The sequence below is a fragment of the Chionomys nivalis genome, chromosome 6 (genome assembly GCF_950005125.1).
Source record: "Chionomys nivalis chromosome 6, mChiNiv1.1, whole genome shotgun sequence".
Classification (NCBI taxonomy): domain Eukaryota; kingdom Metazoa; phylum Chordata; class Mammalia; order Rodentia; family Cricetidae; genus Chionomys; species Chionomys nivalis.
Window position 1 is genome coordinate 66857062 of NC_080091.1, and position 17319 is coordinate 66874380.

Here is a 17319-nt window from a genome sequence, read left to right on the forward strand (position 1 = left end):
TTGAAGAGGAAAGTGGGGTACAAGGGCCAAGCACTAGGATGGGTGTTAAGTTCTGGCTCAAAACACAAAGACCAATCTCGATTTAAAGCCGTTCCACCCTTTGTGACATCCAGATGACTTCCCAGTTTTTCTATGAATATAAAAATAAAAAGCATTTATTAGCTTCAATTTCTTTATTCCATATGGAAAATATAAGAAAGGAACCAGAAATGACCTGATTGTGACCACATACATTGTTATACCAAAAAATACAATGTTGATCTTAGAAGAATGCTTTGATTGACACGTGTCGACCAAGAAAGATAATTGTAGGAAAAATAAAAAGTATGTGATAATCTTGCCTTAATTTAAAAAAAAAAAAAAACTTTGAGATAGGGTATCCATATGCAGCTCATGCTGGCCTCAAGTTTGCTGTGTGGCCCTGGCTGATCTCAAGCTTGCAATTCTTCTGTCTCGCTCGGCTGTGTTCTAGACTTATAGACATGCCCATCATCCCCACCTCCAGCATCTTGCCATTTTTGTAACAAGAAAGGAGCTGTCTATGTATCTATGTCTTTATACCAGTAAAGAAGAGCTACAGTAGTATCCACACACTTAAAATGATAGTGAAGTCAGGCGGTGGTGGCACACACCGAGCAAGATGTTCTCAAAAATTAAAAATTTAAAAAGGGTTAGGAATGTAGCTTATGTTTAGCATTAATAAATCCCTAGTACTGCCAAAGTGGTGATGATGATGATAAAGAATATGATGATAATGCAGGAGATGATGATGATAAAAAAGAAGATGATAATAATGAAGAAGAAGATGATGATGAAAGGAACATTAAAGGGACAAGAATGGGGTTGTTGCCATTTTCCTTAATCTTGCATTTATAATTTATTTAATTTTTAAATAAAGACATTCCCGTTTATTCAGTTGAGACCGAATACATAATATTCATGTATCCAAATTCACTGATGGGCTTTAATGATTAGGAATAAAAACTGGAAGGGTATACAAAATCATGCATTATTTAATTGTTACAAAATTCAAAGGAATGATGTATTCTCACCAAAATTTTTTTTCAAAGAAGTTGACATGCTTTTGTGAAAATCAGACTCGAAGATTAGTAGAAAATCAGTGGCTTTTTATTTTCAGACAAAGTTTAGAAAACTGTCCCATTTGATTAAAAATAAAATAAAACTTTCTCTTCCAAAAAGATGCATTTTAGATAGTTGATAAGTGTCATACAAAAGTTAGTGACCGATACAGCCTGGTGACAACCAGTGGCAACCAGGGTTTGAGGGCTCAGAACAGACAATGCCAACATCGTGGTGGACCAGGTAAGATTTTCAGCCCCATTTAATAGTCTCAACATGAGAGAAAAACAAACAAACAAAACAAAATTAACAGAAGCAACTGGAAATACCTTAACTAGTTTAGAAATCCAAAAGCATCAGTCTTGAATATCTCCACTTGGAGCCACTTGGAAAGTTCTTTCTCATTTGTAATGAAGAGGTCACTTAGCCCCAAAACAATCACACAGAAACTGTATTAATTAAATCACTATGTGGCCCATTAGTTTTAGCTTCTTATTGGCTAACTCTTATATTAATTTAATCCATTTCTATTAATCTGTATATTGCCACGTGGCTGTAACTTACCAGGTAAAGTTCCCAGTGTTTATCTCCAGCAGCTCCATGGCATCTCTCTGACTCTGCCCTTCTTTCTCCCAGCATTCAGCCTAGCTTTCTCTGCCTAGCTAAGTTCTGCTTTGCTATAGGTCCAAAGCAGTTTCTTTATTCATTAATGGTAATCACAGCACACAGAGGGGACTCCCACATCACTCATTTTTCCATAAAAGAAAAAAAGCAGTAAGCTTTCTAGTAAAAGTCAACTGTCTATACTAAAATTAAGAATATCTGGTTGGTGAAAAAATCTCCTTAAATACACAAAGTACTAATCTAAGGGATTTTGTTGTTGTTGTTTGCAATTCCCCAGAAATGGACAAACAATTCTTCAAAGGAAAAGAACACACACAAATGGAAGTTTTGCAAGAAAGTGAAAGCATCTTACAAAAAGGGGGGGGCAGAGACAGAGACATATCAGGGAGTTCAAGGCTGGCCTAGACTACAGGGCTAGTTCCAGGACAACCAGGACTACACAGAGAAACCCTGTCTCCAATACCACACCAACCCCCCCAAAAAAATGGTGATCAGATAAAGCAATGTTAAGATATGTGGCACTTTATATGAAATGGACTGACAATATCAAAAAGGTCAGCAGCATCAAATGCTGAAAAAAGAGAGAAGCCACATAAAGGAGGCAGTCCTCATTCAGAAGAAAAATATAGAAAACAGGAAAAATGAACCTGTATAACCCACAGTCCCATCCTGGACACGTATGACAGAGAACTATCCCAGAAAGGGACACAGAAAGGGATGCTTGCTATGGCCTGAAGTGTGATTCCAAGGAGCTAGAGGCTCAGACATCCTCCGCTTAAGGCATTGTGTGTGTAAAATTCATCTGATGCCATTATGGGGCACCCCCATAACAGATCAGAGCAACAGAAGATCTAGAAGGCACCAGACTAGATAATCACTCATATTGAGTGAAGATAGAATGTCTGTTGCGTAACATCATCTAGGCACAGTAAAAAGCACACACACTAGAAATGTATCTTATAATGACATTCATGTTCAAAGACTACATACATTCAATGGATGCTAACAGGAGAGAGGCCATGAAGGACAGAGGACCACAAAACTAAAGAAGTGTGTGCTTGGGTGTGGCCTGAATGTAGATGTCAGGAGGTGTGTACCAGTTATTGGCTGGTGTCCTAGAAGAATGGGTGTAGGGGTTGCACACACAACTACTGTTATCCATGTAATATTACCCCACTTGTCCACCAGGTCCTCCGATTTGGTATATGTGTCCTCACTTGTTTATTCCCCTGTATCTGAGGCTCCCCATCAGGGAATAGGGGAGAAAGCTACGTTCCCAGGCCCCAAGTGAGAATTAAAGTAACCCTTGGCACCAGTATGGCACCCAAATGCAACTTTCATTCATTTCAACTCACTCAATATGTGCAAAGTTTCGTAGAACAGGTATTTGATGAAGCAAAAGGCATAGCGGAGGGGAAATAGTAGGGAACTGAGATCCCTTCTCTCAATATGTGCAAAGTTTCGTAGAACAGGTATTTGATGAAGCAAAAGGCATAGCGGAGGGGAAATAGTAGGGAACTGAGATCCCTTCTCTCTGTTCCAGGGGCTACCACACACTGCACAAGCAAGCGTGCATCGCCACAGGTTGCCTAAGGCAGCCTCAGCCACATAACTACCAAGCCATTAACTGCTTAAGCCTGGGATCGACAAGAGACAGGTCAAAGGACACACCTTGGTTTTACCTCAGCTTCATAAATTCTTAGCATGTGTATGCCATATTTTATATTTTTTTGTTTTTGTTTCTGTTTTTTTTTATTTTTCGAGACAGGGTTATGCCATATTTTAAAAGAAGATTGTGACCCGTAAAGGGAAAAGGAGAAAATTAGCCTTAAACACATCAGTCAGAGACCCACTGTTTCTAAACTGTTTTCCCGAATTTGAATCATGTACACATACATATTTACAGAAGTAGTTCCTACTAATGCATATATTTAGTTAGCTTTCCCGCCCTTAAGACCCATATTAAGAAAAGCCTTTCTATATGGCCTTCATTGAAATAAATCGTGTTTTTTGATATAGCTGACCCGATTGTTTGGCGTTACTACAGGTCATGTCATTAATCCCTGATTGTGGGGTATCCAGTGTGCTTCCGGCTACCCACAGTACAAGTAGTTAACACACACACACACACACACATTTGTTTGCTCAGGACAAATATATTTTTCCATGCCAAACGCAAATGTGCAATCCCCAAGCCAAAGAGAATGAACTTGATCCATATTTTCAAGTTGACCTTCTACGAAGTGTGGTCTGTTTGATTGATTCCTTTTGTTGTTGTTTTTAATAACATCCCACTCCCACCGATGACGTGGTCAAAGATTTCCACCTAACTTAGAATCTGGGGATCCCACAGTGCAGCCCAGGGGACCCCTTCCTTAGGACAGTGCAGGGCTTTCCCGGTGTTTCTGAAGGAAGCCAAGAGACCCGGCGTTGTCCCGGGACCACCGAGCTGGGACAGCTGAGTTCGCCACAGGTCAGGTTGCAGTTGGGCCGGGCCAGGCGTAGGAGGGCGGCCCGGGGCGGGGCAGCTTGGCCGGTCCCTCCCCTGCAGCCGCGTCCCCGCCGGTCCTGCCGACGTGGCGGGGCGGGACCCGGGGCTCCGGCGCGCACTCGGCGGCCAAGCGGTAAGAGCCCGGGGCGCCTTCTCCCCATCCCTTCCCGGGCGGGCGGGGACCCGAGCGCCGCGACCCCTGTTCTCTTTGGGTCGCGAGAAGCCTGCAGCGGAGAAGTGGTCCAGAGAAACCCGCTTGCTTGGGGACGAAGGTCGGGGGAGACGCGGGCGACGCGGCCGAGGGCCTTGAGTGGGTGCGGGCGTGTGAGTGTGTGTGTGTGAGTGTGTGTCGCTCCGTGTCCACGCTCATGCACACACCCACACGCCCGCACGCCGGGTCTGCACCCTCGTCCCGCTTGGAGCTCCGCGGAGCCGGCTGCTGGAGTCTTGGCACAAACCACTCTGAAAAGTTTCGCCAAGTGTCCCAAGTCGGGGAGCGAGCGGTGGGGTCTTCCCAGGGCGAAGCACTGAGTGATCCTGTCCCTACAAGGCAAAGACCTCCATCCCTAGGGTGTGCCTGCCTTTGCCCTCGGAAAACCGAGCTCAGGCCTTGGTCTCCATCCTGGTCCATCACCCCTCCCCGGCGTGCCCCCAGCATGCCTGCTCTCCTGCCCAAGCAACATCCTGGGGTCTCCTCTTGGGTTCCCTCTTCCCCACCCCAAATGCAGTCCTTCTACCCAGCCGGCTTGTCTTCTCCAAGGAATCTGGTGAGTATTTCCCAGCCATCAGTCAGCCCCAGAATTCCACCGGCTTTTCTTAAAGGAGGACTTTCTGCAGGTTGTAGGAGCATTATCTCGGCCATAATAGTTTCCACCCTGAACCTCTTGATTGAAGCAGATGGCTTTTTAAATCAGCACTCCTTGAACTCCTCCCTGCGACTCCCCAGCTCAAGGGTCATCCTGAGAGGCCTCCCCACGCTCTCTGGGCTTCCTAGAGACTCCTTCCTCGCAACCCCTATCCCTAGGCTCTCTCCTTCATCTATCAGTCCTGGGATGTTCTGATTAACTTCTTACATTGAAAGCCTTCAGCGAAGGAATGAAGGGTGAAATTTGAAGCACAAGAAGGAATTCGAAGGGGGGGAGGGGAACCTCCCTGAATTTCGGGGATTCGGACCTGTAAGTAGCTATTTCTTTCATCAGACCAGGCTTATGTGAAACATCACTTCTTTTAAATTAGTATCAAACGCAGTATATTTCAGTCCAGTAAATATTTATGGTTCAGAAAGAAGCAGGGTCCTGTGCATCACAGCAAGGCCTGAAGGATGACAGGAGAGACTTCTAAAGGCAATAGAGAAGTCTGTGGAAGTCTCAGGACAGTGACAGAGGAACGGTTCATTGTTGGGAGGGTGTGGAGTACACAAAGAGCAATTTCGAAGTTAAGGGTGACATTAGATGCTGAGTAGCGAAGGGACTGGGAATTAGCTTGACAGGAAGACATGACATCAGTGGTGGCAGCCAGCCTGAAGGTTTAGGAGCAGTGTGAGTAGGGAGGGCCAGTGTGAGAAGTCAGAAGTACAAGAAGTGTTGGGGTGCAAGAGATAGGGTGGTCTTGGATCAGGAAGGGCCCCAGAATACCCGTAGTGGTATTGTGTGTGTGAGTGTGTGTGGGGGGGGAGATGTAGTTGGGTGGGTATTTGACCTGCATACATGTATCTGTGGGCCTTGTACATGCAGGACCCATGGAGGCCAGAAGGTGGCATTGGAGCCCCTGGAGCTGGACTTACAGAGAGTTGTGAGCTGCTATGTGGGTGCTGGGAATCCACCCCTCCCGGAGACCTCTGGAAGAGCAGCCAGTGGGCTTAACCACTGAGCCATCTCTCCAGCCCCGCTTGATTTTTAAGTCAAGCAAATATAGGTCTCCTCTGTGGTTCAGAAAATGCCTGTCAGGTGTAGAGACAGGCCTAGGGGCTCAGCATGTGCACTGTGTAAACTGGACAGGTCTGGGAGCCTTTCCTCTGTAGGTTCATCCATCATTCTCCGAGCCTCTTTTGTGAAGGAAGGGAGGCCACCTGGGACAGAGGTCATGTTACCACATTTGCATCTCACCAAGTGAGCTCATTCAGACAATAAGCCACCTACTGTCGGTTCAGGACACTTTAATACCAAGAAAAGCATGGACACTAAATGGTGCGAGGAAGGCCAAGCATTACTTTGAATAAATTTAGATTTAGGAGAACCTTAAATCCCTGCCCTGATTTTTCTCTGCAGTCAGGACTTGGGAACAAAGTTTCCAGATCATGTTGTACGCTCCAGCTTCACAGAAGAGGGAGCAGGAAGCCCAGTGCGAATGAGCAAGCGCCCTTTGCCTACAAAGAGACACTGCAGTCAGACGGAGACCCCTGTCTAGCCCTTCCCACTTCAGAATGTTCCTCACTGTTCCTCCATGCAGTCACGCATGTATAGCCTGAGCCCTACAGATGTGCATCCTGACTGCCAAGAGCTCATTTCTCATCCTAGGTATTTGTGCGTACATGCACCCGCCTGAACACTTATGCCAAGCCGGGGTCACGATTCTCCCTTGCACTACTTCAGGGGTATTGTTTATTTATTAGGCTATTTTACTTATTTTCTTTCCATCTTCCCTTCCTTCTTTTGATTTTCTTTTTTTCAGTGCTAGGAATCAAACCCAGTGCCTTGCATGTGTTGGGCAAGCACTCCCGCACTGAGCCACCCTCCACCCCTGAATGACTTTTTAATGATTTGTTTTAGCCCCTGGCACCTTTCTCATTTCCGAAATCTAGCCCCGTGCCTTCTGCCCTCACTTGGGGTGCTGTGATATAGCTGTTCCGATGGGCCCAGGAGCATTTTAGGTGATGAATACATTTGCTCATGAAAAACCAACTTATTCCCACCCTACAAAGACTCCATTATGTGTTCCCCCCCCCTCCTCTCCTTGGAGCTTCCTGAAGCAGCCTCCTTGTTTCTGTGGGTCAAAGCCACAGACACGGATGGCTGCAGAGATCAGTGTTCCAAACCAAAATCAGAAGAGACTTCCGAACTGTGCAGATAGGAAGTGATGTACCTCTCCGGGACACGTGGTCCTCGCTACAGCTGTGTCCCGTGCGCTTCACGAGTCCCTGCTCAGAAACAGCTGTCCATCTAGAGCACAGTTCAGATAGCTTCAGGCTTCGGAGTTCTACAGTCAGCTAGGAGCTCTAGAAAAACCTGACTCCAAAGGCCCATGGGCTGCTGACTTGACATAATCTTAGGCCCTGGGCGCGGAAGGACAGGGAACACCAGTGTGTCATTTCTGCCAGGAGCACATGCCTTAAGGGCTTGCTATGTCATGTGGAAATGGATTTCTACCTTTACGCAGTTTGACATACCCATGCGTCCAAGATGGCGGCTGAGATCTCTCAAAGGACAGACACCCCGTGATAAACTTTGAATGCTTACTAAAAACTCTGGATATTGTGTTCCTGGACAGAGCAACATAGGTATTAGCCAGTCAGCATGCAGGTCATATGACATATGTCACAGTATGTTAGAATGTCTGTAAGTGTTATAATAGCATAATTAAGACAAATCACAAAAGCAATCCGTTGTGGTTTTCATTTGCCCATTAATGTTTATCATGGCCACATTTGTTCTCATATTCCTGCTTACAGAAAAGTTAAAATTGCTGTACATGGTGATATACGCCTTTAATCCCAGCACTTGGGAGGCTGAAGCAGGCAGATCGCTGTGAGTTTGAGGCCAGCCTGGTCTACATAGCAAGTTCTAGGCCAGTCTACGTAGTAAGGCGCTATTTCAAAAAGAAAGAAAGGGGAAAGAAAAAGCTAAAGAAAACTAATTGGTGCTTCTTAAAGATCCAGACTAATAACAGGGGTGTTCAAATTAGTTTATGAAGAAATAAAGGTCTCAGATAAAGCCTGTGACCAGCTATAGTTGAAAATAAATAAATAAATGAAACAAACAAACAAACAAAAAACCCCAGAGATAAAGATGATGTTCGTGTGTGAATGTGCTGTTTCTTCTTAAAAGATTGTCTCTAGAAGATTGGGCAAGACAGCAAGGGAAAGAAAGAGAAATCTCTAGGCGCCCAGGTCCAGGGCTAGTGTTCTCTGTGCTAGGCTCCACTGTATTTCCATCTCAGTTTCTTTCCAGCCTCGTGGTCTGTGTTGCATCTGCAGTGATTTGCTGTTATGGAGAAACAGTAGCTGCATGCGAATAGGAAGGTTCATCTGTGGTCAATAAAACTTTATTTACCCGGGCAGGGCAGGGCGAAGGGCAAGACTGGAGCAGCAAGTTGTACTTTGGCAGCCTCTTACCCTAGGCCAGGCTCAGCTCGGGAAGTTTTCATTACCGCTTCTAAATGACAATACCTTTTCAGATGTCCCCTGTCGGCCAGTCCAGACTCCTTGACTGCCCACAGCCCACAAACCCTGCCTTAGACTTCACACACTAGTTCGAGCAAAGCAAATAGTCTTTGCCTTTCCCAACTGCAGTCTTGCTCACAAGAGTGCTGAAGTCCCAGAATGAGTTTGGCTTAAAAAGAGAATTCTAATTTAATTTTAGAGTTTATATTTAAAATCCGGTTTTCTTGCAAGGCTCGTGTGCGCACAGCTTAACCCTTCACGTGGCACTAAAGGGAGGCGGGAACTTGAGAAGTAGGGCCTCGTAGAAGGAATTCCAGGCATTGGGAGTGCACTCTGGAAGGAGACAGTGAGACCTCAGTTCTTCTGTTTTGCTTCCTGACTATGAAGTGAGAGGTTCTGGCCACCAAGTGACATCCGTTATTGCTATGATGTGTGACTTCACTCAGAAGTTAGGGACTAAGCAGGCATAGACTAAACCCACCCAAGATGTGAGTCAAGATAAACCTTTCGTCTTCATAGGCTGACTCTCTCTGGCGCTGGCTGTAGTCACAGAACAGAGCTGAGAAGGAACATCTCATCATAGAGTCAATTGAAACCACCTCCATTCTCTACACAGTCTTAAGTGTTGAACATGTTTCTTGAGCTTCCCAATATGTGCAGAAAACACACACGTAAAATATTTTGAAAAATCAAGATCTCCATTGAATTTGCAGAGTAAGAACAATGCCTCGAGTAACTATAATCAGGGAATTCTAATTGCCCAAGATGCCATAGAAGCAAAGCACTCCCGGAATAAGAAGAAACAGTAAATCTATTTGGGAGACACAAGGAAGGAAGGATGTGATGGTTTTACCTGAACTTTTAAAATATAAGCAAAGCAATACATTTACCCAATTCAGAGAGAATAAGCACTTAGCAGACTTCTTATCTGATCAATCAGCCGTTACGAAAGCCCGTAGCGTCATACAAGCCCTCACAGACATTTGCTTTGCTTGTCCTTCCTGTCACGGTAACTATGTACAGCTCACCTGGCCTTTGGTGAGTGCACGCTGCTCTGGCAACCAGGCTACTCTAGGCGGGGTTAAATCCATTACATTTAATTCATTCCAACTGAACAGCAGAGTCTTCAACCCTGAGGTTTGGTGAAAGAGAAGAGCAAAGCCCTTTGCGCGCGCTGGTGCCTCTCATCGTTTTGGGTCTTACAGTTGGTGAAGGGTTCGTCTTCTGGACCCTCGCATTGTGGAGGATTAGGTTTCAGTAGCCAGCTGCAGTCTGTTGTGAATGTGTCGGCAGATCGTAGTGTCTCGTTTTGTGTTTGGAAAGGTATAGTAGGAGCCAATCCTAGTGGGATCAGCGTGCCGGTCCTCAGATGCCAGTAGGAGTATGGCTGCACCTCAGTGGGGCTAGGGCTAGGGAGTCTCTGAGATGTAGACAGCAAAGCTGTGTATGTAATTAGGAGGCAAAGAAGGTGGATTTGGGGAATAGCAAAAGGGGAGAAGGAAAACCTAAAGGTGAAATCACAGCAGGCCCACAATGAGGTTCTGGCAGTGAATAAGTAGGAAAGTGGGCATGGCTTGTGAACACCAAAGACTCTGATGGGGTTCAATCTCAAGGTCACACATTTCTCCAACTGTAATTCTGTCAGCTACTGAAGGTGTGCCCTCTATGCCTCAGTTTTCTGGTCTGGAAAATGGAGCTCAGTGTATCTAATCCACAGAAAGCAATACATTTGCATGCCCTGGCTACTGTAAGCACTCAGTAAATCATAGCTCTGTGTGTTTTATATTCTCTTTCTTAATTTACAATTTATTAAAATTTTATGCACAAGGATTTTATTTACAACATTCCCACCATCATCACCCCCTCCAACTCCTTCCATGTTCCCCATTGCCTCAAATTCATGACCTCACCTTTAATGATTGTTACATATACATATATATATATATATATATACATATATGTGTGTAACTATGGATACACATGTGTGTATATGAATACACATTTAGTACTGCTCATATGTGTATTTGTTTATGGCTGACCACTTGGGTTTAGGTAACCTATTGGAGTCTCCTCTTAGCAGCCACTAGTCACCTGTAGCTCTTCATTTAGGGGCAGAGCCTTGTGAGATTGCTCCCACCCACTTCAGCTTGTCAGCTGGTGTTGTTGTCGTTAGGCAGGTCTTGAGCAGGTGACTATATTGTTAAGATTTCATGGGTGCAGCTTCCCTAACATATGGAAGACACCACCTCACAGCAGACGTCCTGGTCCTGTGGATCTTACGATCTTTCTGTCCTCTCCTCCACGGTGTCCCTGAGCCTCATGTGGAAGAGTTATGTTGTAAATGCACTGGCTGGGGTCAGGCACCCCACAGACCGGGTTTGGCTCTCTGAAATGATCTTCGTCTGCTGCGAATGAGCTGCCATGATGAAGGGCAGGGGCTGCTTACCTGTGGACAGAAGGATAAGGATTTAGAATGCAGCTAGAAATTGGGCTGGTTTAGGAAAATGTCGGTAGTGGTGTTCTTTAGAGTCTGTGCCTTCAATATACTATGTATTCTTAAGAGGGCAAAGGTTTCCTGGACAACAGCACTGAGATTTTAAACCTGTTGTTGGCAGAAATATAGGATTTGTTGTGAGAAACACGCAAGGAAAAGAGGCCTGCCGTTAAGAATAAGACATGGACAGAGATTCAGTTGGCTACTGGAATTAGTTATCTGGCCGTAGACCTTTCTCTATGTCAGCATATTAAGCTATAATTCACAGATCAGAAAATTCACACTGTTTTTAGGCATTGTGGTCAGTGTTTTTTGGTATATTTTACACACCTATACAACCACTGCCACTACTCTTGTCCCCTCCGAGAGAACCCGTCAGTAGCTGTCACTTCTCCTTCCCCTTTCTATGAGCCTCTCAAACCTACGCTCACCCATTCCATGTCTGCGGAATGGGAGCAGGAGGCTGAGAGCCACAACAAGCCCTTCACTGTTACAAAGGACAGGGGAGCCATGTGTGTCTGTAAGTCCCTGCGTGTGTTTGATGACTCCGCAAAACTAATAGCACTTTTTAAACAAGTTCACAGATGCATCTTTTATTCTTCAGAGAAAAATTAACTAATTAATTAATTCATTCGTTCTTTCATTTGTTGTGGAGACTTCCCACTTGTAATAATTCACTTGTGGAGTCAGAGGACCACTTGGCAGGAGTAGGTTCTTTCTTTCCACCATGTGGGTCTGGGATAAAACTCAGCCATTCTTTGTTCTTTATTTTTTTGTTTTGATTTTTTTGTTTGTTTTGAGACATGATATACCTATAAGCAGCCCAGGCTGGCCTCAAAATCATCTTTCAGATCAGAAAACCGAGGCTTAAAAGGTACACTTTCAGTAAGCAATAAGATAGAAGTTTGAACCCTGTACAATCTTGAGACTGAATCCCATCAGAGCCCTGTCTGCAGTGCTGGCTGTCTCTTCCAACAGACTCCATGACTTATACAATGCGCATTTGCAGTTTAGAGGTCAGATACGGATTTCTCCTGAGCTTAGGTCAAGATGGTGGTGGGACTGGTTCCTCCTAGACTCTGGAAGGGAAAAATGGTTTCCTTGCCTTCTTTAGCCTTTGGTGGCTGCCTCAGTCCTTGGCTTGTGGCCTCTCCCTCTTTCTCAAAGTGCATCCCTTCAGGCTCTGCTCCTGGCATGTCACCTTCTTCTCCACATGCCACTCTGCTTCTCCATCATGTCCATCCTTCTTTTGTTCACTCTGGTGAGTGACACTTGTGACAACTAGGAACTTGTGATTACAGTTAGGGCCACTCAGAGAAATGAAGCCAGATTTCCCATGCCAAGATCCTTAGCAGCAACCAGAGTTCCTATTGCCATGTAAGACAGCAGCAACAGGGACCAGAGTTAAAAGGTAGATATCTTTATAAGCCATTATTCTGGCTACGTAAGATCACATAGAGTTACTTCTTGATCGACGAGAGCTTACCCCCACTTGGCATAATTGAATTGAATGAATGTTGCCAACACAAGTGTTTGCGATCCCCTTGACAGATATTAAAATGTCTGATGATGCCAGTGACATCATAGCCAATGAAGTCAGAGAAGATGCTGCGGAGATGCCCCAGAGTGACTCCCCAGTTGAAGAAGAACTGCCGTGTGGTCCAGCTATGACTTCAGATGAGCCAGTTCCAGCTGACCATACCAGAGAGCAGCATGAGACCACAGCTGCATGTGCAGAGACTGCCCCTACAGGGCTTCTAGAGCAGGCCAAGGTCAGTGATGCCGAGGAGGCCCCCCTCAATGGAGAAGTGACCGAGGACACGCTGGCTGAGTGCATTGATTCCGTCAGCCTCGAGGGAGATACTGGATCTGACATTCCTCTGAAAGAACAGAACGATGTGGTAAGAGTCACCATGATTTTTGTTTGTTTTGGTTGGTTGTTTTTGTTTTTTTCAAGACAGGGTTTCTCTGTAGCATACTTCGATGTTCTGGAGCTAGCTCTTGTAGAACCAGGTTGGTTTCAAACTCATGGAGATTCGCCCACCTCTGCCTCCTGAGTGCTGGGATTAAAGGCGTGAGCCACCAGCGCCCGGCAAGAGTCACCATGTTTTAACCTAAACTCTTCCTGATACCCAATCTCTGGCTGCTAGCTGTTGCTAATAACACAATGTCACAGATTGGATAAGTTCTCAATAAAAGAGGTTTATTCTGATTCACAGCTCTACAGCAGGGATGAGGGGTTATATAAAATGATGGCCTTCACGCAGGCAGTGTCCCAAGGTAGCTCAAGGCATCGCTTGACAAGAGATAAGTTGTGCACGAGAGACCTTGCCTACTGGTTATTAAAGCTGCCCATTCCTGAGCTACCTCACTGATGGACTGAGCCCATGAATGAGTTCATCCATTTATGATGGCAGAACCCTGATCACCTGTGTTTGTTTGTTTGTTTTGAGTGCTGGTAATCAAACTGGGTCTCTCCAATTCTAGGAAAATTCACTACCGCTGAGCTACAGCCTTGATCTTTTAGCTAGTCCTTAAAGGTCCTACTTCTTACTGTCTCATGGAAATTAGATTCCAACATAAGCTCCACAGGGAAGTTCAAATCCATATTCTGAAGTGGTACCCTATCAACCCACAAGCGCACCCTTTGAGCCAAACTCCGCCTGTTTGAGAGTTTACAACGTGCTGTGACTGCGCACGTGCCTGCTGTGTGGTGGGAAGGAAGACATTCAGAAAAGGAACTTGTGGATCTGATTTTGTGTTTTGATCCTTGTGTTAAGAATCATGACAGCCATCAGTTACTAGACATGGTCTGTATGCCAGGAGCTCTGCTGGCCTCCGGGCGTGCTGTGTGGTTCACTCCATGCAATGGTTCAAAGCTAGGTATTTCTGACTCCAGTTCATAGGTGAGGCACCTAAACTCAAAGATGACAAGCAGCTTGTCCTGGACTGCTCAGTGGGTAATAAACGATACAGTGTTAGCCTTAACAATCCCAAATGACAAGTACCGGGGGGCTCTGCAGACCCCTTGGTGTTCTGCTGCATAGCCAAAGGTCCACTGTGGAGGCCTTCTGCATTTAGATCACAAGTCTGTTATCACCTGTCACTTTCCTGGGAACCAGAAGCAGAGCTCACTTGGTGCCCCTCCCCCAGTACCTACACTTGTCCCTCTGTAGGTAGGATAAGCTGGGCCGGTGTCTACCCATAGGTACCTTGGTTTTTGTAGGGAGAAGGGGTTTTGGGACAAGGTTTTGCCATGTTCCCCAGGCTGGCTTCCAATTCATTCTCCCGCCTTAGCCTCCTGAGTGCTGGGATTATAGGCATTCCTTGTGCTCTGACAACATGGTCATCTAAGCTTTATTTCCTGGTGCTTTCCCTGCAGGCATGGCACAGGACAGGAGGTAGAAGACGAGCTGTTTGGGTGGTCTAGAATGATGGTGCATGAGAGGGTCAGGGCTCAGCTTTCACCAAGGACTAGCCTCGTTAATCTCAAGGTGTGCACCTCAAATCCCTTAGAAGTGTCTGAGTGTAGTGTTCCAAGAATAGACATGAAACAGGGAACCAAGAAGTCTGACCATCCATTTTCCAGTTTGTTATTAACTGTGTCGTTTGGTCAAGAAGTATCAATTCTCTGTCTCAATTTTTTTTTCTATAAAATAGGACTTGTCACATGAAGTCTTCAATGATTGTTTCCAATGTCTTATGACTTGTATTCAAGGTGTGGCTTCTTTTTATCATCCTCAAAGGTTTGACTCTCAGACCTGCTCAAAGATAGTATGAGCTTCCAGAGAGAGGAGGGACTGATCTTCTGTCACTGGAAACATCCAAGCTTTGGCATTGCAACAGGTTACCCACAAAGTCTACTCTCAAGAGCCACACAATCAAATTACAAAAACAAAAAACAAAAACAAAATGCAAAACAGTCTCACAGTATCTTAAGAAAGTTTACAGTTTTGTGTTGGGTTGCACTCATAGCTGTCCTGGTACAGAGTGGACAGGCCTGGAGTTCTAACCAAAGCTAAATGGTCATTCTGTGGGGATGGTGTGGAGGAGACTTGAGAGCCAGCTAGGCATTTGGATAAGATATGGAAAATATCCACAAAAGTTTGTCTCCCCTGAGAGGTCACGTATAAAGTCTTTGAGGCCAGCCATGACCCCCTAAGGACCACAGACTCCCAGAGCAGAGGATCTCAACTCTAGACAAGCATCCCAGTCACCAGGGATGCTTAAAATGAACTGACTCATTGTCCGTTATGTTCAGCGAGTCCGGTTTTATCCCATGCTTTTTCAGACCCAGGCCAGCTGGCCTTGGTGACTACTGAGAACTCAAGAACAATGGCAATGAGTTTTTGATCCTACTGCACGTACTGGCTTTGTGGGAGCCTAGGCAGTTTGGAGGCTCACCTTACTAGACCTGGATGGAGGTGGATGGTCCTTGGACTTCCCACAGGGCAGGGAACCTGGATTACTCTTAGGGATGACGAGGGAGGGGGACTGGATGGGGGAGGGGGAGGGAAATGGGAGGCGGTGGCGGGGAGAAGGCAGAAATCTTTAATAAATAAATAAATGAACTGACTCCTGAGTGCCACCCTAATGGAGTCTGACTCGTGGATGGGGCCTTTTAAGGAGCTTCAGATAGTTCTCATGTTTGTCCAGGATTTAAAATAATTGTTGCAGAACAAAGAACCATGAAGAAACTCTTAATGACTCTTTGAGGAGGTGATCTCTTGGTACCACTTCGGTTCTAAAATTCTGTGGTGCCAATCCAGTGCTTCAGAAACATCTGAAGAGGAGTAGGTGTTTGGCACAGTAATAGAGCATTTGACTAGCATGGGCATGGTCCAGGAATACGATCCTCAGCACACAAAAATGAAACTAAAGATAATGACATTGAGAGAGAGCAAGTCAACTCATCCTTTCTCTAAGTAGTTTTTTAAAAACTAGTCTTTAAATAGAAACAATAGCCATAACATACCCAGAGGTAGGAGTGGGACACTGTGGGTGGGGTTTTCTGTCCCTCCAGCTCACTCAGCCAATAGCTTAGGCTGGTTACTAACTAGCTCTTTAGGGGGTTTCAAGCTGAAGATAAGAAAAGCAAAGCAGTCAAGCTACTAAAGAACTCTTACCTCTGTGAAATCTTTAGACTGAAACGAGAGCAATTTCCTGTCTCATCCGCCTTATATTCCTCTCTAGTGCTGGGATTAAAGGTGTGCACCACCACTGCTTGACCTATATGGCTGACTAGTGTGGCTAGCTTTGCACTCTGATCTTCAGGCAAGCTTTATTTATTAAAACACAAATAAAATGTCCTCTTTTTTGTCTAAAATAAAAAAGAAGGCTATAACAAATATAAGAAAAACTATAAACAATAAATACAGTAACTATGTCATAAATAATGCATCACTGGTACGTGGGTTCATACGAGTCCATGAAATGACAACTCAGAGACACCCTGAGAATGAATTTAGCCTTTGCAGCTGCAGGGGCCTCAGCCTAGGTGGACTGAAACGTTTTCCCTTTGCCTCTTGGCATCTGTAATTTTTTCCATATTTACACTTTAGCTAGTAGATTTCCGTATCTCAAAACAAATTGAATGAAATTTCCAAAAATACAATGCCAGGTACAAACACCTGATTCATGAGGTACCACCGTTTTCCAGTTTTCCTCTAAACCAAGTTTCTCATAGGCTTTGTATCCATGGGCAACAAAAGTTATCTGCAAAGCAAAGGATGGATTAGGGGCCAAGTGAAAAACTCCAGAGCTAGACCAGGTGTAGCCCAGCGGGGCTTCATGGCTAGAGGAAGTTGCTTGCTATCCCTCCAGCGCCAGGCCAGCGGGACATTATGCCACAGAGAAGGGTTTCCCTTATACAAAATTTCATTATTTCGAAGGTAATGTAGGATCACAGTATATGCAGTCTTTTTCTATCTATCTTCTTACAATCTTACGTAAGTAGACCAAAACATATTTTAAAACTAGTAAGGCTATTTTTGCTAGGACAAGAGCAACACCTGCTACAATAAAAGTTCTATTAAAATGATTCATAGGGTTGAATGAAGCTACGGTATCTGCAAGACTTTCCATAATATCCATTCCTGTCATATCAGGTAACTTTTTTGTAGAAGTCTCCCTAATTTCTTTCTGTAAATCATAGACCATTTGAGAAAATTAGAGGGACCCAACAAATGCTTCTTAACCTTGCCCCAATCATACTTGCTTTCATTAAGCCTTAAGGGTATAATACAATAAAAA

General features: G+C 44.9%; 1 protein-coding gene across 1 annotated transcript in view; it reads left to right on the plus strand.

The window, feature by feature from the left end:
- Positions 1–4269: 4269 nt before the first annotated feature.
- Fam114a1 (family with sequence similarity 114 member A1) overlaps positions 4270–17319 on the plus strand; it is a 69702-nt gene continuing 56652 nt past the window's right edge. Inside the window, exons 1-2 of the mRNA XM_057771916.1 lie at positions 4270–4328; positions 12619–12968. Coding sequence (XP_057627899.1) covers positions 12627–12968 — 342 coding nt within the window. The 5' untranslated portion in view covers positions 4270–4328; positions 12619–12626. The remainder of the gene's footprint in view (positions 4329–12618; positions 12969–17319) is intronic.